The sequence below is a fragment of the Corticium candelabrum genome, chromosome 9 (assembly GCF_963422355.1).
Source record: "Corticium candelabrum chromosome 9, ooCorCand1.1, whole genome shotgun sequence".
Classification (NCBI taxonomy): domain Eukaryota; kingdom Metazoa; phylum Porifera; class Homoscleromorpha; order Homosclerophorida; family Plakinidae; genus Corticium; species Corticium candelabrum.
In genome coordinates, this window is record NC_085093.1 from 3,130,003 (window position 1) to 3,154,089 (window position 24,087).

General features: G+C 40.7%; 3 protein-coding genes and 1 long non-coding RNA gene across 10 annotated transcripts; 2 read left to right on the forward strand and 2 right to left on the reverse strand.

Moving 5' to 3' along the window:
- Nucleotides 1–228: 228 nt before the first annotated feature.
- On the reverse strand, nucleotides 229–24,075 carry LOC134185117 (collagen alpha-1(X) chain-like). Of its 7 annotated transcripts, XM_062652921.1 has the most exons (16): nucleotides 23,972–24,075; nucleotides 23,841–23,911; nucleotides 19,076–19,225; nucleotides 11,190–11,266; nucleotides 11,092–11,127; nucleotides 10,585–10,638; nucleotides 10,477–10,521; nucleotides 10,350–10,418; nucleotides 10,240–10,290; nucleotides 10,122–10,175; nucleotides 9,999–10,052; nucleotides 9,871–9,933; nucleotides 9,753–9,809; nucleotides 9,656–9,685; nucleotides 868–958; nucleotides 229–784 (listed from the first exon to the last, which is right to left on the reverse strand). In XM_062652921.1, exons 4-16 carry the CDS (start codon nucleotides 11,241–11,243, stop codon nucleotides 444–446), a joined length of 999 nt encoding a protein of 332 aa, XP_062508905.1. In that variant the 5' UTR covers nucleotides 11,244–11,266; nucleotides 19,076–19,225; nucleotides 23,841–23,911; nucleotides 23,972–24,075; the 3' UTR covers nucleotides 229–443. The 7 variants fall into 7 exon arrangements, with proteins under 7 accessions (XP_062508905.1, XP_062508904.1, XP_062508903.1 ...); XM_062652920.1 differs by lacking the exons at nucleotides 19,076–19,225; nucleotides 23,841–23,911; nucleotides 23,972–24,075 and adding an exon at nucleotides 11,327–11,527; XM_062652919.1 differs by lacking the exons at nucleotides 19,076–19,225; nucleotides 23,841–23,911; nucleotides 23,972–24,075 and adding an exon at nucleotides 11,327–11,527 and having other exon boundaries at nucleotides 11,190–11,269.
- Nucleotides 3,710–4,477, reverse strand: LOC134185120 (uncharacterized). The gene is made up of 3 exons (XR_009970746.1): nucleotides 4,296–4,477; nucleotides 4,145–4,234; nucleotides 3,710–4,075 (listed from the first exon to the last, which is right to left on the reverse strand). It is a non-coding gene; the product is annotated as an uncharacterized LOC134185120 (long non-coding RNA).
- Nucleotides 16,046–21,308, forward strand: LOC134185116 (nucleoside diphosphate kinase 7-like). Its single transcript, XM_062652915.1, has 13 exons — nucleotides 16,046–16,485; nucleotides 16,544–16,648; nucleotides 16,883–16,944; nucleotides 17,020–17,060; nucleotides 18,681–18,750; nucleotides 18,816–18,866; nucleotides 19,114–19,202; nucleotides 19,643–19,761; nucleotides 19,839–19,997; nucleotides 20,250–20,318; nucleotides 20,373–20,474; nucleotides 20,554–20,661; nucleotides 21,122–21,308. The coding sequence occupies exons 1-13, from the start codon at nucleotides 16,381–16,383 to the stop codon at nucleotides 21,152–21,154; spliced, it is 1,113 nt and encodes a 370-aa protein (XP_062508899.1). The 5' UTR covers nucleotides 16,046–16,380; the 3' UTR covers nucleotides 21,155–21,308.
- LOC134185115 (uncharacterized) lies at nucleotides 21,440–23,025 on the forward strand. Its single transcript, XM_062652914.1, has one exon. The coding sequence runs from the start codon at nucleotides 21,440–21,442 to the stop codon at nucleotides 22,838–22,840; it is 1,401 nt and encodes a 466-aa protein (XP_062508898.1). The 3' UTR covers nucleotides 22,841–23,025.
- Nucleotides 24,076–24,087: the final 12 nt, after the last annotated feature.

The following is a 24,087-nucleotide window of genomic DNA, read 5'->3' on the forward strand; positions in this document are numbered from 1 at the left end:
CAAAACGAGTATGAGTGAAGTGGCGGCAAATGAAAACATGCGCACGCTCGGTTGCTACAAGGTCTTAGAATTTGTTGTATGGAGTATTGTCAGTAAAGATGTAAAGTTAAAATACGGAGTACTCGGTAAACGTTGACTCATTAGTAAAGTATGTAAATAGTTGAGTTCAAGATAAATTGAGCAAGTAGCTAGAGTTTAGCTTTTTGTGTTTTAGTCGACGTCAAGAGATGAGACAAAGAGATGAACATTTATTGCTAATAATATAGAAATGGAACTAAACAGAAATGAAACTACAAACACAAATTAGGGTTGAATGGTCACACTACAGTCCAACATAAACAGTCACAACTATTTATTATATCAAGATCAGGTGGACAGTCATTTGACACTCACACTTATCACTTAGGTAATTGACATTCTCATTGTCAACAACATGTTCCCAGCTAGTCGATCTTAAAAATACCAAAATCCGAATGAGCAAAGCCCATGTAGTGTCGATATCCTCCACCATAGATGTCAACGATATCACCTTTTTTCAGCTGCTGAAGTAGACCAGCATGCTTGGTTTTCTGTTCACTATGAGCATGGTAACTGTGGATGAGTAAAACACGTTTGCCATTTACTCTGATGTAAGGTGTAATATGACTGCCACTATTTTGGTCTAAGTAGAGATGTATATAAATATAGTAAACACCATCAGATGGAATTGTAAGAGCTCCATTGCTGTATGTGATGCCACCCAGTAAGAATGATGGACTGCTTGTTTGCCAGTAGGTTATCACACCTCAACACAACAACATGTAGTACATCAATATACACAACATAATAAACAACACACAACAACATACAACAACAAAACACACTCACCTGATATAGTATGCCAACTGGCTGATGATCCTACAAGATGTGCTGCAACAGTCACTCTACTCTCATTCATTCTACTCTCATTCTTTGTCCACTGCAACAACCATCAACAATCAGTCCCACACAACACTACTCACTTCACTTCTCTTTGCTTGTCTACCTCTTCTCTCCAATCCTCCAGTTGTTTCATCTACCAAACGAGCACATGCTCTACATGCACTACAAACACCATCTCACCATACAATAACCATCCCTACCCTCTCTGCCAGTCCCTTGACTGGAGAAAAATACACTTTCAATACATCTTCACTCATCTAACACACACTCAAATACAAACACTACACCAACAATCACAACAAGCAAATCTCATTCACCTCTGGACCGGGACGACCTTGTGGTCCGGCTTCTCCCTTTCCTCCAGGTAATCCACGATCACCCTAATATGGTAGCAAACTCACATCAAATCTTACATCTTACCCACACCAATCAATATCCGACCTTCACTCCTAATGGTCCACGTGATCCTACGGCTCCGATGGGACCTGCAGCACCCTGTACAAGCAGCACATACAGTCCATCAACATAATTATACATTAACTATTAAAACTGATTGTCACAATACTGGAATGCCATCTAATCCAGCCAATCCTCTTGGACCAATCACTCCTCTTTCTCCCTTACATAATGTAACAACACAAATCAGTACAACTGATTACATTTTTACTAAACATTTGATCATGGCACCTTCTCTCCACGTCCTCCTGTCTGCCCCGGAGGACCTCTCGGTCCTGGTGGACCCTACATTCACATCAAAATACAATTACAAATTACAAATGCAAAATGTGTCGTCTCATACCATCATTCCACTTTTCCCTGGAGGACCTTGAGGTCCGGGTGGACCTGCTGGACCAATCACACCTTCCACTCCCTTCAAATGTTATCTAATCAATAGTTGAACATAACATAAATCTCACTCACTATTTACTTGTTTGCCTGGTGAACCGACTGCACCTTCAGCTCCTACCTCACCTTAAACACAAAACACAAACAATTAATAACGAACAAGATGTTGTTACAGATAAAATCATTTATCTTCAAGCCGGTGCCGCCTGCAATTCCTGGTGCTCCTTCCTTTCCTACTGGTCCCTACACGTACATCACACAATTCAATTAATATAAAACTAATAATTTAAAATGTAAAGTCAGTGCGTGTTACTGTAACATTTGTTCGATACTGTCATTTATGCAATGTAAAAAGACCTACCAATCATTGCATTGTCAGAGAAGACTAATCAGTCATTTTGTTTGCATTTCTAAAAGCCGGTCGGTAGTTATAAACTCAAGCAGCATATTGTTTTGTTCAGTAGCAGTTCTAGTTGTGCTGCGTGTTGGTAATAAAACAAGTGAAAACAACTCTGTGTCAGGTGGCTATCAGTTGTCGAGGTCTCTCTTAGCCAAAGTTGAAACGCATGACAGCCAATATAAAAGTCTCTTCCATTCAACTAATTACTGACGTACACACACACACACACACACACACACACACACACACACACACACACAGACACACACACACACACACACACACACACACACACACACATGTACACAAACATACACACACACACACACACACACACACACACACACACACACACACACACACGAAACTTTGCTTCACATACTGCAACTTCACAATGCACAGTTTGCAAAACAACAAATTGGGAACCAATTGTCAATCAAAAAGCTGTCATCATCCAATAGTTACATCACCAGCTTTGCTGCTGCAATGTTGTTATTAACAATTATTTGCTCTACCTGTATCTAGAGTAGCTGCACCAGAAGTTACCTACACTATAAACATCACTAGCTAGTAATATTAATCTACTCCACTACAGATTAGAGCTGGTCAATATCTGAAACTTTGTTCAACCAAAACACACCAATGTCCTAACAAATCCAGCTAATCAACCTCCCTGTCTGACTACAATTACAACAAACATGCTAGACCAATACAAATGTATCTGTCCACAATAGACGTAGATGAGTTAAACATAAAAATTGACCAGTGTAACAAAGACATCAAAATGTACATGAAGAATGCTGTAAATAAGTCTCTATTCTCAGCTGCTAAAATATTTACATGCGTGAGAAATAAAGAATAAACAACAATTACAACAAATTAATAAACATATAGGTATATGCAAGTGCATTTGACTGATGTCTGACAGAGATGGTATAAATAAGGAAGATTTACCAGAAAGTTGACAGTTTAGCGTGAAGGGGTGCCAGTTAAAGTGAAAGAGTAACTACACATGTGCTGTAGCTGTATTGCATGTGTCGTAATTCAATTCAATGGCAGACGTCAACATTGTCATTACAGTAAATCAGGTCTCTATGGCAGATAATCTGGATGAAGAACAAGTTACTAATAAATGTCTAGAAGGTAGAAACCTGTTCACAGCATGGCAAAAGTCCTAAATCATCAACAAGACGCTGACTGTACTACATAAGTACAATGAATTCAATAACAATAAAGCCAGAATCACTAAGGAATGTGAAGTGTACCAACAGTGCGTGTTGAATGGGTTAGACATAGGGAAAGTTTGGAGTAACTTACAGCAATAGACATATACACGATAGATATGATTATCTATCTAGATATATACAAAGCCTGCACGGAACAACTTAGAGATAGAATTACACACAACACATATATGAGACTAAAACATATATGACACAATACATATATGACACTTTAGTAATTACTGGATGTTTATTGTATTCATTTATGTCAGTCATACGAATGTTTCACTACTTGTAGAGCAGCTGCAACATGCTAAAGCCTAGCATTTAGGGAAGGCTGGTCATATCACCTCACTTTATCCAACATGCCATACCCTGCCAGGCTGGGGTACACCAGCACCTTGGTCAACCCTGGTGCAAATTGGCAAGCAGCAAAATGTCCGAAAATACAAAACTTGGTCTGTCATATGTTCAACATGCTGACAAATATTATAATCCCCATACTACCTCCTGTAGTCTCACCTAACCAACCCTCACACGTTATCTCATCAACACTGCACTCACCCACTTCTCCCACATATTTTCTATCATCATGACCAGTACCTCACTAGTAATCTTCACATCACTAAATTCTACATCCATTGCTCATCTGTCTTCCTGGAGGACCCGGCACTCCGGGGACACCCTACACAACACCACAAATGCTCACTCAATACCACTTGATCATTATGACAAGAAATCGAGCACACACTACCGGTTCTCCCTTGCTTGCAATGCAGGCCACATCAACAGACTGCAATAGTGACAGTTGCATACAAAATGACAAGACGACTAACACTACAAGCTGCAACATCACCAAACGATGAGCAAATGACACAAGTTGAACGTAATACAACAAGATGTACTTGCTTGTCCACTCATATCAGCAATGTTGCCACCTATTGTCTGCTTGCTGTTATGTCCGTTCATTTACACACTATCAATAGAATGATTAATCAGAGGACGGTCCAGGTAAGTGTAAGTGATGTATAATCTATTTCCAGAAACAAACACGACAGACTCCACATGCTATTGCCATCCCTCTATGTCATCGATCAGCAGCAATGATGCAAATAAAGTGCCAATGGCTCCAGGAGACTAACTAAGTCAAAGCCTCTCAACACATCTACAATGTCTCATTTCCATTATTGCTGCTTTAACAACAATTTATGTTCGACTGTTGCTTCATCCAACTCTATAAATTTCTATCTCAAGTTCAAATCGAGCTCAAAGTTCAATATTCAGTCAATGGTGTTGATTTGATTTGTTATTCGACCAGAAATATAACATATTGCTCTGTGTAAAGTAGATGTAGCTTACTGTCTTGCTGCAGTTGCCATTCATCTAGATAGATCATAAACATAAACGACACATGCAAAAGATCACAATAGAAATGTTGCAGGTGATAACAAACAGTAACACATTGACTTTGAAATCATGGTTTCAGTGATAGATTCATCGAGAACATCAACTTTTATTTTATTAGGGTACAGTAGGTGTTATCTCTTAATAAAGCCTGGTTCACAATATTGATGCCAATGTCGACACCAATAATAGAAATGAAGAGCACTAGAGTGCAAACTCTCGGCTGCTATGCAGCTTGAAAGTCAGAATCAATGAAAGCGTGAGAAGGGGGCTGGACACATTGAGTGGTGAGATACATTGTAAAACGTATTGCAATGGATTTTCTTACTCATTCATTTAGCAGCAGTAGACACGTTTTATAAACAATCGACAACCATCTTGTATGCTGGTTTTGACGATATACAATTACGCATCAGAAAGTCATACTAAACTGGAACTCCGTACTATTCAAAACTGTGAATGTGTCTGAATGTAAACCTGAACTATACTTTCACTAAGTTTCGCAATTTTCCCACACCATCCAAGCTGCAGCACGTTTTGGTTGTATTCATTAGTGATCGCTATGATTCCGTGTACAAGACACCGCCTACCAAATCCGGTCACATATTTGCCTCAATCGGCACCATAGAAAATATAGACTATCACACACACAACACAATTCGATATATCAAACTACCATGTCTTGTAACTTTGGGTTAGGTCCACAACACAATAGTGACTCTGCAAGCAAAAAACCCTTGACAAGGGTGTGAAGTGTGAATGTACTGCATGGTTGTAATGCAGACAAGAATGCAGCCATTGTTATGTCATAGCAAAATCCTATGATGTGAGTAATAAATGAGTTCATTATTTATTTGATCACGTGTTACACAGAAGGCGGAGTGAGTCGTTGGTTGTATGTATGTCATGTGACCGACCTGCACTACTGGACCCTAACATTAACGCCTCGGTTAATTAATTAACAGTTCATGCAATTTAGCACATACAACCATGGTAACAGTGGACCTACACTTGTACATGGATAATACCGCCCACATCCTTTTATCAACCTTCCACCAGATCAGTCACCAAATTGTCCAAAACGATATTACAATGACCGAGTGCATGCACACCTCGAATTAATATAACAACTACAAACAAACAACTACTAAAACTTTAATTATTATTAAAGCACCTCCCTTACTGAAGCATCATCTGGAGTTGCAAAGCACAGGTTAGGGTCTATTTAAGGCCATTGAATTAGGGCAGCCTGTTGAAGAGTAGAATAAAAGTTGGTTTTATTATTGTTGAGTGTAGTGTAGTATCTTACATTCTACAATGAGCTCTAAGACTCTGATTACCTAGCCCTCTAAATGAGGCGCCTTGTGGAGCCACAAATATTTTTTACACTCTAATTGGAGAGTCATTTAGATTGATAATTATTACTTAGGGGCCATTTGTATTTATCATTTTACAAAACATGAAAACTTTTTTGTTTGGGGCGGGTGGGTAAATGGCCGTTTCATTATTTAAACTGGAAATAAAAATGGCATTATGGACGTCTTGACAGGTGCTTTGCAAGTACTCCTGAAGGAACAATAGGGTGTACAATGACTAGTTGGAGAAATGCTCGATAATTGACTACAGACTTACTATGACATGTACGGGTCTTATTTGCAAGATGGCGGTAAAGTGGCAACTTGCACTTCTCAGCAGAGAAGACACTGTCGCTCGGTCTGCCATATACGCAAGACCAACGAATGACTATGAAAAGGTGGTGGAGGCATTATGGCAAACAACAGACAAATTATGTATGTAGGGATGGACATGATCATACAATCGGTGTACATATGTCTTTAGGAGCCGTCTGTAATTGTCAACAGTTTTTAAAAAACAAAAAACTTTTGTTCTTTCCATACCCCACCCACCCACCCCAAAATGAAAGTTACATTAATGTTGATACCATAATATACAGACTCTTGCAAAATTATAAATCCACCCTACTCACGTGACGGACAAAATGTGTGAATGGTGTAAAATGATACCAGGAGTTCCTTTCATGATTACTTTGAACTACCAACATATAGCAATACTTGTGTTCTTAGAGTTAGAGCTACAACTAAATAATTTTGTTCGTCTTTCACTAAAGAAATCCAAGTGCGTTTGTCTGGCAGTAAACCACAAATGTCCAATCTAAACAGTTTCCTTCGTATGCTTTCTAATACTGAGAGAACCTAACATTAAATTCATCGTTAAGTTGCTAGAAATTGCCGTTTTGTCTTTGTTTGGCAGCAAATGAGCAAATTGTTTATGACGTAACAAACTCATTCTTATGATCTGTAATTGTTTAAAAAACCAAACAAAAGCACTAAATCTATGCACTAATTATTACAAGACGCAAAACTATTGGCTTCAATGTTATTTCTTACTGTATAACGTAGAAATTCCTAAATTCGTTACTTCCGGTTATATTCTGTGATGGCTCAGAATAGTGCAAGTTGAGACAATGGCGCCAAATTGTCCTGTTTTTATACGCTGTTGGAGCTCACAGAGCGGCGAACGTCGGCAACCCTACAGTTCAGTTATCATTTTTTTCCAATTTCCGTCCTTGAATCAATTCTTTGCGTTGTTGGTGTGTAATCATGCCTCAAGGAAAGTAGTGCAGCCCCATGACTCTACAAGAAATCTATCTTGAGAACAAGTTGTCAGAACGTGAAGTGGCAGGAGTTGTAGGAGTCTCTCGTTGAGTGATTCAGAATGTCATCAGACGCCTTCAAAATGGCAGCATCGACTACAAAAGAAGACCAGGCCGAGGTAGAAAAACAACAACTCGAACTGACCGACATCAAATTTGCTGTTCTTCGAGATCGCCAAGTCACTCTGCGAGAGCTTCAAGCAGACTTGACTGTCGTGACTGGCCAACCTGTGTCACATTCCCTCATTAGTAGACGCCTGTCAGAGAAAGGTCTCAACGCTCGACGACCTCGTAAAAAATCCACACTGCGTTTTGACGAGAGAGTCGATTCGTGCTATTGACGTCAATGTTCTTGAGTGGTCGTCTCGCTCTCCATACGCCACTCCAATAGAACATCTGTGGCTCTGGCTGAAAGTGAGGGTAAATCGTCTGCACCCTCGAACAGCCGATCTCTGGGCGGCGGTGCAGACAGCGTGGGCGTCAATTCCTGTTGATCTTGTACAGACTTTAGTTGACAGTCTTCCGCGTCGCGTAGAAGCGATACGTAGAGCTAAAGGCGGTTGGACGAAATGCTAGATAGTAGTGTGTAAATATTAACGAGTTCTTGCCTAGAAACCAATTACACTAAACCCCACAAATTTGTTTACTATGATAAAATATTCACTTTACACCACATGCGCAGACAAGATTTAGGAAGATAACGATGCTTTCCCCCAACTTGGCAACTTTAAATTCTCCAGTCAAGGTGTGAAGGAGATTGAATTTAGACTTAGATAAACAGCAAATAATTTTGTAATAAAAATATAACTTAGAAGCTTCTCTGTGACTGACTAGGCGGTCAAAAACACAATAAAATGTACAACAGGTAGGGTGGATTTATAATTATGCAAGAGACAGTACATATATGGCTCTGAGATCACATGCATCCTCGGAGTTCCAAACAAACCAAAGCACCATTCCTGCGCTGTAGCTACCACACAACGTCCGTAACTGTACGGGCAACACAGAAAACAGTTTATCTTGCAAGGCTTTACACGTGAAATGTCTGTCAACAACTGCATGCTCAACACGTCATATCGATCTACCTACAACGTCTTTACACAAGTTGCTTGCCTTCTGGTCAACAATCATCGCTGATGTTTGCTCTTTGTACTTCTCTTCTTAGCATCTTGACGAACCAAAACGAGTATGAGTGAAGTGGCGGCAAATGAAAACATGCGCATGCTCGGTTGCTACAAGGTCTTAGAATTTGTTGTATGGAGTATTGTCAGTAAAGATGTAAAGTTAAAATACGGAGTACTCGGTAAACGTTGACTCATTAGTAAAGTATGTAAATAGTTGAGTTCAAGATAAATTGAGCAAGTAGCTAGAGTTTAGCTTTTTGTGTTTTAGTCGACGTCAAGAGATGAGACAAAGAGATGAACATTTATTGCTAATAATATAGAAATGGAACTAAACAGAAATGAAACTACAAACACAAATTAGGGTTGAATGGTCACACTACAGTCCAACATAAACAGTCACAACTATTTATTATATCAAGATCAGGTGGACAGTCATTTGACACTCACACTTATCACTTAGGTAATTGACATTCTCATTGTCAACAACATGTTCCCAGCTAGTGGATCTTAAAAATACCAAACTCCGAATGAGCAAAGCCCATGTAGTGTCGATATCCTCCACCATGTATGTCAACGCTATCACCTTTTTTCAGCTGTTGAAGTAGACCAGCATGCTTGGTTTTCTCTTCACTATGAGCATGGTAACTTCGGATGTACAAAACAATTTTTTTATTTACTCTGATGTAAGGTATAATATAACTGCCACTTTGATCGTCTAAGTAGAGTTGTGTATAAATATAGTAAACACCATCAGATGGAATTGTAAGAGCTCCATTGCTGTATGTGATGCCACCCAGTAAGAATGATGGACTGCTTGTTTGCCAGTAGGTTATCACACCTCAAGACAACAACATGTAGTACATCAATATACACAACACAATAAACAACACACAACAACATACAACAACAAAACACACTCACCTGATATAGTATACCAACTGTGTGATGATCCTACAAGATGTGCTGCAACAGTCACTCTCCTCTCATTCTTTGTCCACTGCAACAACAATCAACAATCAGTTCCACACAACACTACTCACTTCACTTCTCTTTGCTTGTCTACCTCTTCTTTCCAATCCTCCAGTTGTTTCATCTACCAAACAAGCACATGCTCTACATGCACTACAAACACCATCTCACCATACAATAACCATTCTTACCCTCTCTGCCAGTCCCTTGACTGGAGAAAAATAGACTTTCAACACATCTTCACTCATCTAACACACACTCAAATACATACACTACACCAATAAATCACAACATGCAAATCTCATTCACCTCTGCACCGGGACGACCTTGTGGTCCGGCTTCTCCCTTTGCTCCGGGTAATCCACGATCACCCTAAAAATTATGGTAGTACGCTCACATCAGATCTTACATCTTACCCACACCAATCAATATCCGACCTTCACTCCTAATGGTCCACGTGATCCTAAGGGTCCAATGGGACCTGCAGCACCCTGTACAAGCAGCGCATACTGTCCATCAGCAAGATATACTTTAATTAACTTGACTAATCGTCACAATACTGGAATGCCGTCTAATCCAGCCAGTCCTCTTGGACCTATCATTCCTCGTTCTCCCTTACAAAAGTAACAACACAAATCATTCAAATTCATTAAATTCCCATTAGAGATTAGATGGCACCTTCTCTCCACGTCCCGTCAGTCCTGGAGGACCTCTGGGTCCTGGTGTACCCTATGCTCATATCAGTAAAATTATGAATGCAAAATGAGCATTAATTAACAATCATTTACCACAACACTTTTCCCTGGAGGGCCTTGAGGCCCGGTTGGACCTGTAGGACCCATCACACCTTGTACTCCCTTTAAAACGTTATCTAATCAATTGTTGAACATAATGTAAATCTCATTCACTATTTACCTGTTTGCCTGGTGGACCAACCGGACCTTCGGCTCCTACCTCACCTTAAAAACAAAACACAGAAAATTAATAATTGACAAGCAGTTTGTATAGACGTTAATCATTTATCTTTAAGCCGGTGCCGCCAGCAATTCCTGGTGCTCCTTGTTTTCCTACTGGTCCCTACATCACATAATTTTAATTAATTCATTAAATCAACCAAATTTTATCATGCAGTTTTTAACATTCATAATTAAATATGAGTTTTGTAGCATCTATACCTTCTGTTTGTTGTTGTCATTAAAAGTATCAAACATTGGCACATATACATTAAAATTCTGATATAACACAAAATGTCAGCAAAGCAGACTAAGACCTTAGGATGCCACAAGAAAATTAATTAAAACAATATACTTTAATTAAAAAGTAAAGTAGTTTAATTAATTAATACCTCATTTCATCTAATATCATTAGGTGACACGTGACATGTGTGATGAAGTACTACAAAACTAACCCTTAACATATACGATCAACATTGCACTTGTCCACGTCTACCACATTGTATTTCTATCATCATGACTAGTACCTCGATCAATATCAATCTTTACATCACTAAATTCTATACCCATCACTCACCTGTCTTCCTGGAGGACCTGGCACTCCGGGGACACCCTAGACAACACCACAAATGCTCACTCAATACATTAACTTGATCACAAGTGAAAACAAACTACCGGTTCTCCCTTGCTTCCAATGCAGTCCACATCAACAGACTGCGATACTTGCATGCACAATACCAAAACGATAAACCCTACTAGATCAAATATCAGTAGTAATCGAGACATACTGGCCAGTCGAAAGTAAATTTCACCCAACACAATAAACTGTCCAGGCACATCACATTGCACTTTTATAGTCTGAGATAGAACGGATATTACATCAGACAACACTACAAGACGGTTCTTGCCGTTTCCCAATATTTCAATCACGTGACATTAATTACAATGTGCGGAAGCAGCACCGGCAAAACCATAAAAGGATATGGAAGCGCAAGATTAGCCTTGTACTCTGTATGGGGTAACCCAATTAGCGTACTATATAAACGTAGTGTGTTGATTGTAATAGAGACTTCTTAACGTGTACGCCTAGAATACGGACGCACCACGTTACATGGTGACAGTGAGTGGTACAGCGACACCGTCACGCTACACACGCTATTCTAGCAGCAGTGTAAAGGATGGCTGAACAACTGGACGCTCCAGTTGCAGAAGAAGCAGCACAAGCGGAGGCAGTTCGACCGGTTAGCCTGCAAAGCCGAATCCCTCTACCTCGACCGCTGGTGGTAAGAGGAAATCTGTCGCAAAACTGGAGAGAGTTTCGCCAGATATGGGACTCTTACGAAGTTCTCACGAATCTCAGACAGCCGGAAAGGAAAGAGCACCGAATGGCAACATTTATAACATGCATTGGCTACGAAGCTCTCCGGATTTACAATGCACTACCTTTTGCTGACGAAGCAGAGAAAGGAGATCTTGACCGAGTGCTAGACAAGATGCAAAAGTACTGTCTGGGAGAAACCAATGTTATCTATGAACGGTTTCGATTCAATGGCAAAACACAGCAAGACGGTGAGTCATTCGATAACTTTTTGACTAACCTCATAGAATTAGCCAAGACATGTCAGTTTGGTACTATGCACGACGCTCTATTGAGAGATCGAATAGTAGTAGGAGTGAGAGATGACGCCCTCCGGAAGCAACTCCTACAGAAGAGGGAACTGACACTGTCTGAGTGTATTTCAATATGCAGAGCGAGTGAAACTACAGCATTGCAGATGAAAGATATGTCTGCACATGATACAGTGCATGCGATGGCCGTGCGAGCGCAGAGATGGCCAAGCAGCAATGCAAGCCGAGGAACAACGCGAAGCAAGACGAGCGAAGGTGAGAAAGTATGCAAATATTGTGGTAAATGTCACAGGCGTGGACGACAATACTGCAAGGCATTTGGGAAACAATGTCAAGCGTGCCACAAGATGAATCATTTTACGCACATGTGCAAGTCGAAAGCAACAGCGACGACCAAGAAAAAGAGCATAGCGAAGCTACACCTTGTCGAAGGTGATATGTCAAGCAGTGACACAGATAGTCCAGAATACGGAAATGACAGATTGGTGAGTTTGACGTTGACTCCAGACGATGATGAGTCAGTCAATGTGCTAAACGACTCCGCTACAACATATCCGAACAGATTGTATGCTAACCTACGTGTCAAACGACGGCAGATCAAGTTTCAAATTGACACAGGTGCCACGTGTAACGTCATTAGGCGACAGGATATGCCCATAGCAACGCGTTTAGAGCAAACAAAGCAAGTGTTAACGCTGTATGACGGAAGCAGGATCAAGCCTCTGGGCAGATGCACATTAGAAGTGAGAAATCCAAAGAATGGGAATGTTTTTCGCAGCAAGTTTGTGGTTGTTGACGACGCTGGAACAGAGTCGATTATTGGAGCTTCCTCAGCGCAAGAAATGGGCCTTATACAGCTGAATATGGAGAATGTGCAAGCCATCACCACTCAGCAAAAACAACAAAGGCACAAGACGAAACCAATGACAAAAGAGAGTGTGATGCAGAAATATCCATTGGTCTTCCAAGGAGAACTGGGACGATTAGCAGGCAAGGTACATCTGATGGTGGATGAGACCATCATGCCTATAAAACAACCAGTTAGGAGAGTGCCTATAGCTATCAAAGAGCAGCTGCAGAAGGAGCTACAACGAATGGAAGAAATGGGAGTTATAGCAAAAGAAGAGCAGCCGACAGATTGGATTTCCAGTCTAGTCACGGTAAAGAAACCAAATGGCAAGATTAGAGTATGCATCGATCCTAAACCTCTCAACAGAGCTCTCATTCGAAGTCAATATCTCATGCCTACCCTAGAAGACCTGTTACCAGAACTAGCAGAAGCACGAATATTCAGTGTGCTGGACGTGAGGAATGGATTCTGGCATATAAGTCTTGATGATCAAAGTAGTAAGCTTACCGCATTTGGTACACCCTTTGGAAAATATTGTTGGAAGAGGCTACCATTTGGCGTATCTACAGCACCAGAGATATTCCAGGAGCGATTGAATGCAGCTATTCAAGGAATTCGAGGTGTGTATACAGTAGCAGATGACATTTTGATAATTGGCAAGGGATCTACAGAAGCTATTGCTAGAGAGGATCATGACAAGAATTTGACAGCGTTACTGGATAGATGTCAGGAGAAAGGCATCAAGCTCAATGGAGAGAAATGTCAAATAGCAACACAGAAGGTGAAATACATGGGACATGTACTCTCGTCAGATGGGCTACTGTCAGATTCCGCAAAAATAGAAGCGATCCAAAAGATGCCAAGGCCTACAAATGTTGCAGGAATACGTCGTTTCATTGGAATGACTGGCTATTTATCACGATTCTTAGGTCACCTCTCGGACCTATGTGAACCATTGAGACAACTAACGAAACAATGCATTCAGTGGCAATGGAATGAAGAGCATCAGCAAGCTTTTGACAAGATTAAAGCAGCAGTCACACAGACACCTGTCTTACAATACTTTGATGGAAAGTTGCCAACTACAATCCAATTGAACAGGACTGGGTGCTGTGCTTATGCAAAGTAGAGGTCCAATAGCATATGCAAGCAGAGCGTTGACTGAAACTGAGAAGCAGTACGCTCAGATTGAGAAGGAAATGTTGGCAATTGTATATGCTATGGAGAAATTTCATACCTACACCTATGGACGCGACAGTACAATTGAATCGGATCACAAGCCTCTTGTTACCATACACAAGAAACCATTGCAATCTGCGCCAAAGCGTTTGCAGAGAATGCTTATGCGATTACAGAAGTATTCAATTGACATTCAATATCGTCCAGGTAAAGAGTTATATCTGGCAGACACTTTGTCGCGAGCATACCTAGCATATGATGTAGATGCAAACAAGACAGAGAGCATGCAGCAGCAAAGTGATTGGGAGAAAGAACTGGAGCAGGTCAACATGATCAGTCACTTGCTGGTGGCAAGCACTACACTACAAACCATTCAAAATGCTACTCAAGAAGATCAGAGCTTACAAGAACTACAGCAATACATCATACAAGGATGGCCAGACACGAAGTACGGTCTTCCATCATACATTACACCATATTATGACATTCGGGATGAATTGACCGTGCAGCAAGGAATGGTTTTGAAAGGAAATACACTAGTGGTGCCACAAGCAGCTCGAAAATTTGCTCTAGAACGAATACATAGTTCACACATGGGAGCAAATGCTTGCATTAGAAGAGCCAGAGAAGCACTCTATTGGCCGGGTATGACAAGCCATATTAGAAATCATGTACAGAAATGCTCCATATGTCGAGACTATGACAACAAGCAACAGAAGGAACCTTTGTTAGCACACGAGGTACCTCCAAGACCATGGGCAAAAGTAGGAGCAGATCTATTCAAATTCAAGGGCCGTGATTATCTCATAGTTACTGACTACTACAGTAATTTCTGGGAGATTGACAGACTACAAGCAACAACTTCAGATGATGTCATCAGGAAAATGAAACAACACTTCTCTCGATATGGCATACCAGAAGTTCTCATTTCTGACAACGGTACACAATTCACATCAAGAGAATTTCGATCATTCACGAAGCAGTGGGAGATACAGCATGAGACTAGTAGTCCACATCACCATCAATCCAATGGCAAAGCAGAAAACAGTGTAAAGACAGCAAAACGACTTATGAAAAAAGCTCTACAAGCGGGAACAGATCCATGGCTAGCAATTCTTGAGTTCAGAAACACGCCAGCTGAAGGACTAAATACAAGTCCTGCACAAAGGTTAATGAACAGAAAAACAAGAACTCTGTTGCCCACAATAGAACAATTTTTACCAGAGAAAATGGAGGAACATCACAACATAATGGAACGGAAGAAAAGGCAAGCAAAATATTACAACATGAAAGCCAGAGACCTACCGGAGCTGAAAACAAATGATGTGGTTCGAATTCAACCAACAGGTAGAGACACAGTTTGGAAACCAGCCAAAATAGAAAAAGTGCTACCAAACAGATCATATTTGGTTATCACCCCTGGAGGAACTACCTATAGAAGAAACAGAGTGCAGCTACGAAAGACCAAGGAGGAATTCAAGCCTTCAGCAGGTATGGATGATCCCCCAGTCGAGATGATACCACAACCAAGACAGAAGAAACAAACATCTATCCCTACACCTGTTACAAAGAAGACAGTACCACCACAAGCACAGGCAAACGAATCAGGAGAGAACAAGCAAGAGAGACTGTAACATCTACCACACGATCTGGCAGAGCAGTAACAAGGCCAAAGTATCTAAGAGACTATGTATGCGGTAAATAGACACTTAGCATGCATGGTAGTATGTTTTTTTTTCTTTTTTTTTCCATAAAGAAAAAGGGATGTATGGGGTAACCCAATTAGCGTACTATATAAACGTAGTGTGTTGATTGTAATAGAGACTTCCTAACGTGTACGCCTAGAATACGGACGCACCACGTTACATACTCTGTGTGGGAGATGCAAGACGTGTTTTCTCGAGATCACTTCGCTGTTGCCCAATAGCTGTGTGTCGTTAGTAAGCCAACTCCTCCCCTTTGTTGTATACTTCGTCGGCGGACCTAGCCAAGACAGGTCCAAGATAAATAACAAGAGGAATCTATTTACAACCGTTCTTTCATCAACAAAAAATCTCCAACGATGTACATGTCACACAGTGTCACTGCTGCTGGTAAAGTGGGCTCTGGTAGCCTCGCACTCTACAACGTCTGGCGCGCCAGTTCCTAGTTGATTTTAATGTTGCGAGGCAACATCAAGTAGAAAGCGTTTCGATTGAGTTTGGAGTCATGGATGAGCGTTACGCGTTTACAGTCGAATGGTACGACTTTAACGCATCTCTAACTAGACGCTACCAGTTCCTCTACTTCGTTGCGGACAACACTATAGAGATGGTGAGAGAATTTGAACAAGAGACAACAATATTGCTGCTGGGAATGATTGTGTGTGCAGTATGATATCAAGAATAGACGAACATTCTTGAAACGATCGAAATGCGACTCCGTTTGTTTGTCTGATTTCTTCATCGGTTCCGTCATCAACGTTCATTCACGTCAGGTAAATAGGCGCCTACAATTGCTTATCTGGGACATCGCACACTTAGAAATTAAATTTATAAGTTTGGTTTTGCATCAGTGATCAATATATGCATGTTCACACACACACACACACACACACACACACACACACACACACACACACACACACACACACACACACACACACACACACACACACACACACACACACCACAAGGTTTGCTATATTTAATATTAGATATGATTAATTTAGTTGACAATTGTTGATTATGCTGATGAATACACAAGAAGACAGCTGAGTGAAGTATCAGAGAGGTATGTTATTTACTCCATAAACGTTTTGTTGTTATATTGGAAAGAGTTTGAGTGAAGCATTGCTGTTTTTCGTAGGACACTTGCAATCATCAAACCAGATGCAGTAAAGCACATGGGTAAATGAAAAATACTAATAACAAAGAGGCAAACAGATTTGTAGCATACATGCTTACACACACACACACACACACACACACACACACACACACACACACACACACACACACACACACACACACACACACACACACACACACACACACACACACACACACACACACACACACACACACACACACACACACACACACACACACACACACACACACACACACACACACACACACACACACACACACACACACACACACACACACACACACACACACACACACACACACACACACACACACACACACACACACACACACACACACACACACACACACACACACACACACACACACACACACACACACACACACACACACACACACACACACACACACACACACACACACACACACACACACACACACACACACACACACACACACACACACACACACACACACACACACACACACACACACACACACACACACACACACACACACACACACACACACACACACACACACACACACACACACACACACAGAAAGACAGACAGACAGTCAGACGACGGACAGAAAGACAGTCAGACAGACACACAGACAGACAGACAGTGGGCTGCAGCATGCCTATGTCTTCAGCAAATTGAAAGATGCGAGTGTAGCAAGATCAATGACGTAGAAGGCTATCACCTTCTAACCTGTAAAACTGGAGGCGGACCCATCTGGTCCCACGAATCAGTAGCAAATGTGTGGTGTGATAGTTTACGAGACCTAAACATAACATACAGAAGAGAACCCAGAAACCTTTACGAAGGAAGCAATTCTTGTCCTGATATCATAGCATTCGATGCCCAATCTGGATATGATATCGAGCTGGACATATCTCTTGCCCACCTGTGGAATGAGGACATCATCTTACAAGCCTCTAAGGTGGATGGAGCCGCTGCTGCCAAAAGAGAGTCACAGAAGACAGAAAAATACAGCAAAGAGATTGATGCTATGGGAAATGCATCCAATTGCATCCCTCTGGTTTTTAGCATTACGGCCGCTGGGGATGGAAAGCCCACCAATTTCTACATCATCTGTCCCTATTATCTGTAGATGAAGATGGACACCCAAACAGTGGCAAGTTCAAGACATACTGGAGACGCTGCCTGTCCGTTAGCCTCCAGAGATGCAACACACAAGTGCTCTCAAGAAAACTACGTAGACTTTCTTTTAGCAAGAACAGTTGTACTGCTTATAGCGTACAGTTAATTAATCATCCTACGTAGTAAGCGGCCATAAGGGTCGCCAGACATTGTTGTAGCATGTTTTCCTTTTCCTTGCTGGAACCATTTAGAATGTAGTAGCGTTGAAATTTTAAATATATGTATTGACAGACGGACAGACAGACAGACAGACAGTTGTTTAGGCGTTAGCAGTTAGTTTTAGCGTAGGGCCTGCGGGCTTGCTTGTTTGTTTTACAGTTTAGTGTGAGTGTACTAGTTTCAATGTATGAAATATATGTATTAAGACAGACAGACAGACAGACAGACAGACAAATGATTAGCCAATAAGCAAACTTTGTCAAACATTGTAATTTCTCATTGTGATTTCTGGGTTGCATTGGTTCTGTAGGAAGTATCATTGATATCATTCACAATGAAGGTTTCAAAGTATGCCGTGCTCAAATGGTCCATCTTACCAGGCAAGCAACTGGCCATCATATCTTGCTCTACAAAATATATACAACTTAATCAATCTGTATTATAGAAAAGAGGCAGCTGAATTCTATGAAGAACACACAGGAAAGGCATTCTTTGAGTAAGAAGCAGATACGTGTTTGAACGTATGGAAGACACATTCTGCCTCTTGGTTTGCCTATTTGTGTGTTGATCTACCTGATTGTGTGACTGTCTAAATACTATTGCATGCATCCATACCTAGCTGTCTATGTCTGTCTTTCTGTTTGTCTGTGTGTTTGTTTGTCTGTCAAATTTACCAGACAAACAGCAAAATATTTTGTCAAATACCTTACAGATCTTGAGTGTGATGAAGTTGATATTTTCAGGAATCTCCTTGACTTTATGACAAGCAGACCATCGGTGGCAATAGAACTAATGGCTTCAAATGCCATCAAGAAATGGAGAACTCTACTTGGTAATCACACTTCCTGTCTCCTCCTGTATACACGTCAGCATGTCATCAACAGACAATGCACTGAAACATAAATACAAATAAATAAATAAATAAATAAACATTAAATAAATAAATAATAAATAATAATAAATAAATAAATAAACAATAAATAAATAGTAAATAAAGAATAAATAAATAAATAAATAAATAAACATTAAATAAATAACAAATAAATATTAAATAAATAAAAAATAAAAAATAAATAATAAAGAAATAAATATAAATAAATAATAAATAATAAATAAATAAATAATAAATAAATAAATAAATAATAAATAAATAAACAAACAAGCAAACAATAAATAAATAAATAATAAAATAAATTAATTAACATTATGTAAATTAATTAATTAATTAAAGATCTACAGTAAACTAATAGTTGTCAAACTGTTTGATTGCAGGTCCAACCAACTCGGCTACAGCCAGGCTTGAGGCACCGTCAAGTTTGAGAGCAAAGTTTGGAACCGACGGTACAAGAAATGCTTGTCATGGTTCTGATTCACCTTCATCGGCATCTAGAGTATGTTTAGCTAACAATATGGATCAGATTTGAGACGATTGGTGCTTGAGTTGATTGAAGTTTGAATGTTATTGTAGGAAATTCAATTCTTTTTTGGGATGAGACGGCAGTCGACTGCTCAGTTTACCAACTGCACTTTGTGTATTGTGAAGCCACATGCTGTGGCTGCTGGTCTCACAGGGAAGATCATTGAAAATATAGAGAAAAAGGGATTCACTATATCAGCTTTAGAAATGGTATGTTGTAATCAAGTTGCTAGCACACACACACACACACACACACACACACACACACACACACACACACACACACACACACACACACACACATGCACACGTGCACACACACGTGCACACATGCACACACACGTGCACACACACATGCACACACACACATGCACACACACACACACACATAAACAAACACACACACATAAACAAACAAGCAAACACAACATTGTATTCATTACATGTCCAATTTGCATTCAGTTTAACCTGGAAAAGGCAAACGCTGAAGAGTTTCTCGAAGTCTACCGGGGTGTTGTCGCAGAATTCAATGTAAAGTTGTGTGTCTGTTACTTGGATTTCTGCTCATTCACGTCTCTGTGATAGCAAATGGTCGTAGAACTGTGTTCAGGGCCTTGTGTCGCAATGGAAATCAGAGCAGATGACGCACCTCGTGTATTCAGAGACTTCACTGGCCCCGCTGACCCAGTAAGTTGAGAGTGTGGCATTCAAGGAGGTTGCATGAACACTAACTGAGTGTGATTTCAATGTGCACGTAATTGTGTAGGAGATAGCGAGGCATCTGAGGCCCAACACACTAAGAGCGACGTTTGGTAAAGACAAAATCAAGAATGTCGTTCATTGCACTGACCTTCCAGAAGATGGACTGTTGGAGGTGCCTGCATGTCTGTCTACTAGCCAGTTGGTTGACCTGTCTATCACGTCTGTCTAGTTCTGTGTACCTGTCTATCTCTGTCTGTTGGGTGGGGCTTTTTTAATTTGCTTGCCTGCCTGCTAAGCTTAATTGTCTGTCTCGCTACTTGCCTAGTCTCACATAGCTAGACCTTTACCCCACCCTCATGCTTGAGGGCGGGGTAAAGGTCTGACTACTACTTTGCCTGTGTGTGTGCTTGTGTGCGTGTGCTTGTGTGTGTGTGTGTGTGTGTGTGTGTGTGTGTGTGTGTGTGTGTGTGTGTGTGTGTGTGTGTGTGTGTGTGTGTGTGTGTGTGTGTGTGTGTGTGTGTGTGTGTGTACATGGTTCCCTCTATCATCTGTCCTTCTGACCTGGCAGCTAGTTCATGGTTTATATGGTAGCAACATGTCAAATAACCTGATCATTTTTGGTTTGTTTTCAGGTTGAATATTTTTTCAAAATCCTACAACAGTAGACCAAAAATTTCAAGAAACATATCTCATTCTACAAATACAGCTACAAACAGTCATTCACACTTAATTAATACATTGGCGTTAGATATCATGATCAATGTGCATGTGGCAGAAAATAATAAGAAAACACAACTACATATGAGTCACGTCAGAACCAGCTGCTCTTGTTACATAATTCTGTATTGAATCAATCACTAACAAGTCATATCTCTGTTGCAATCCGCAAATTTGCACTTGGCACGTGACTATTCAATGTGCACGTGACATTGTTGGGGTGCCTCACCAATATGTTGCTGCCAATAATGTTGACCTTCCTGTTGCTTGCAACGGCGTCTGCTCTTCCATGTCACGTCCAAGGTTGCCACCCTAATCGCCAGTATCTTATTGACTTGTCGCACAGCAGCTCGGGCGTTTCAATTGCGTGGAAGACCGAGTTTGCGAGGTACCAACCTCAAGGTGACGGATGCACATCAGTCTGCGACAAAGTGGCATGTCCAGTCATCGGCTCTCCTGGTCTCGTGGTTTTTTCCACAAATGGAAAGATTTTATGGACATCCAACGAGTTGACTTCCCCTCCTCTTCCCCTTTTCTACGTGTCCGAGGGTGTAATGGATTGCGACGGTAAGAAACTAGTCGGTTATTTCTATAACGGGACAACAAGAGGTCGACCAATCGATATCTTGTATCCGTCGCGTGCATTCGGTGTGACCAAGACAGAATCGGATATTTTCACGCTTGCGTTTAGTCATGGCATGTTGTACACGTTTGATATCCTTGCCATACCGATTGCCAGCATTTACCTGAAGGATACGGTGAAGGGAATGAATGGCACGTTTCTCCCTTATCTCACGCCCGCGGTTGGTGGAGAAATGATATACTTGTTGGCGTATTTCATGCCTGATGGTTGCTCCAGTTCGGATGATGCTTCGAGTGTGTGTCTTGAGATGTCTGCTGTTCACCGGTTGTATGCAGTCAATAATACACACCTGATGGCACCACGAATGAATGTCACCTGGCACTTTGAGTTTGAAGTCAACATCGAAAAGGGTGAAAAAATTGAACGGCCAAATCTTCTTTATTTTGATGAGATCGTCTACTTTTCTGCTGTCGTGAAAGATAAAGATTCGAACGGTCGTTCGACTGTGTTTGCAGTTTCAGATCAAGGATATAAATATCGTCAGTTGTGGATGCAAACATTTAATGACACCGTGCATGCAATATCCTATTACACTAATACTAATACTGACAGTTCTGCGGATGACAGAGTCCATCAAATCATCGTCACAACTGTGAGCAATGAGGACACTATATTCACTATTCTTGATCCATACACAGGTGACAAGAGATCAGTTACATCACTTCGAGATGTCATATCAGATGACGTCACAGTGACTGTCACATCAGATGTCATGGTTGCATTGCCAAATAGCAACATGTCATCACCAGCTATTTTGATCTTTGGATACGCAATCACAGATACTAGAATAATCGGCTCTACGGAGCACATGGTAGGAGCACTACAACTAGGAACTAATCCGACCATTCTATGGAAAATCCCGACACCTGATGGTCATCCTGTTGTCGGACAGTTGGCAAATTATGACTGTGATATTGGCAAGCCATCTGAACAGCTAGTTTGCACAACAGAGAAGACTATATTTTCAATACGAATAAACAAGGTGTTATAAGCTCATATGTAGATTCACATCATATAGATAGCTGTAGTTGTGCCACAATCAGTCAGTTGTATTTGTGTTTGTAATATCTGTATGAATGGAGTTGCTGTGGATGCAGCTCTATTTTGACCACATAGTCGGTCACCTTTAGCTGTAATCAGTTGAGTCTGAATAAACTGCACTTGATGATTCAAAATACTGAAAATCCATTCCAAAAGTTTCATTTTCCAAAGTCGTTGCACATTTAGAAACACGTACACCAAGAATGTACACAACTCATGCAACAATGTGTCATGTTCTAAGTTGCTAAATTAATAAATTTTCTCTCAGAATCCTACCATGTCAGGAGCGTGGCATAGGCTAGACGGGGCTAGCCCCATCATTTGTAGGCGCGGTCATAAAATTGTGGACTGTAAATACGTATATATACACCACCCTATTTCCAGTCTGGCTCTGCCACTGATTCTACCATATCATTCAATTAGGTAAAAGCCAATGGAAATAGGTGTGTCCATAAAAGTGGGCGTGTCCATAAAGTGGGCTTGTATCGTAGCATCATGAAGTTTAGCCCCCTATTTCTAGAGGCTACGCTACACCCCTGAACACGTCTGTGACCTAACACCGCTCACACAGGTCATCTGTCTTAGGCAAGCATGAATAAAAACATATAATAACTAAAGCATACTAAGCTTTATTCAATTTCAATTTCACAGTGTTCATCAATCAATTTGTAAACGTTAGTAAAATGTTTCTGTTGTAATTAATTAAATAACTAGCCTCGGGTTCCCATATCACAATGCGCGCACGCATTTCTAACCCAAGATTTTAATTAATTAAATATATTTTATTAAACAAAATGATATTAAGACTGGGTTGTTTAAAACAATATAATAAAATATCTATATACCACGGCAAGTCAAGTGTACCAAAAAATAACGACACAAAAATTATTTTTAAATATATCCCAAAGTGAGATGAATCGAGCTCAGTAGTTGATCTGTCAATATCTCACTTTTAGATTTCTTTTGTGCTGTTATCTTCAAGTATAGTTCTGTACAGTACTGTGCCTGCAAGACCGGTCGTCTTGTGGCAGAAGGTTTCAGTCATAAAAGAAAACAGCAGCAACAGTAATAGCAGCAGTACCATTAATCGGAAACGTCGATGTTTGGCCATCAATAGCGGCTTCTTGCGAGGGCGACAAGCGTGGATTCCTCTCTCCGCAAGTCGACGACAAACTAGAGATCTGTTCACGTGTATCA

Coding starts and splice junctions, on each gene's coding strand:
- LOC134185117 (XM_062652917.1), bottom strand. CDS start 11,300: ATGTCTCGATTACTACTGATATTTGATCTAGTAGGGTTTATCGTTTTG. Junction 10,053..10,121: donor CTGGATTAGACGGCATTCCA/GTATTGTGACGA, acceptor CTGCTTGTACAG/GGTGCTGCAGGTCCCATTGG. Junction 785..867: donor CAGTTGGCATACTATATCAG/GTGAGTGTGTTT, acceptor TGTTGTGTTGAG/GTGTGATAACCTACTGGCAA.
- LOC134185116 (XM_062652915.1), top strand. CDS start 16,381: ATGGATGAGCGTTACGCGTTTACAGTCGAATGGTACGACTTTAACGCA. Junction 16,945..17,019: donor CTGAGTGAAGTATCAGAGAG/GTATGTTATTTA, acceptor TGTTTTTCGTAG/GACACTTGCAATCATCAAAC. Junction 17,061..18,680: donor AGATGCAGTAAAGCACATGG/GTAAATGAAAAA, acceptor TTGGTTCTGTAG/GAAGTATCATTGATATCATT.
- LOC134185115 (XM_062652914.1), top strand. CDS start 21,440: ATGTTGCTGCCAATAATGTTGACCTTCCTGTTGCTTGCAACGGCGTCT.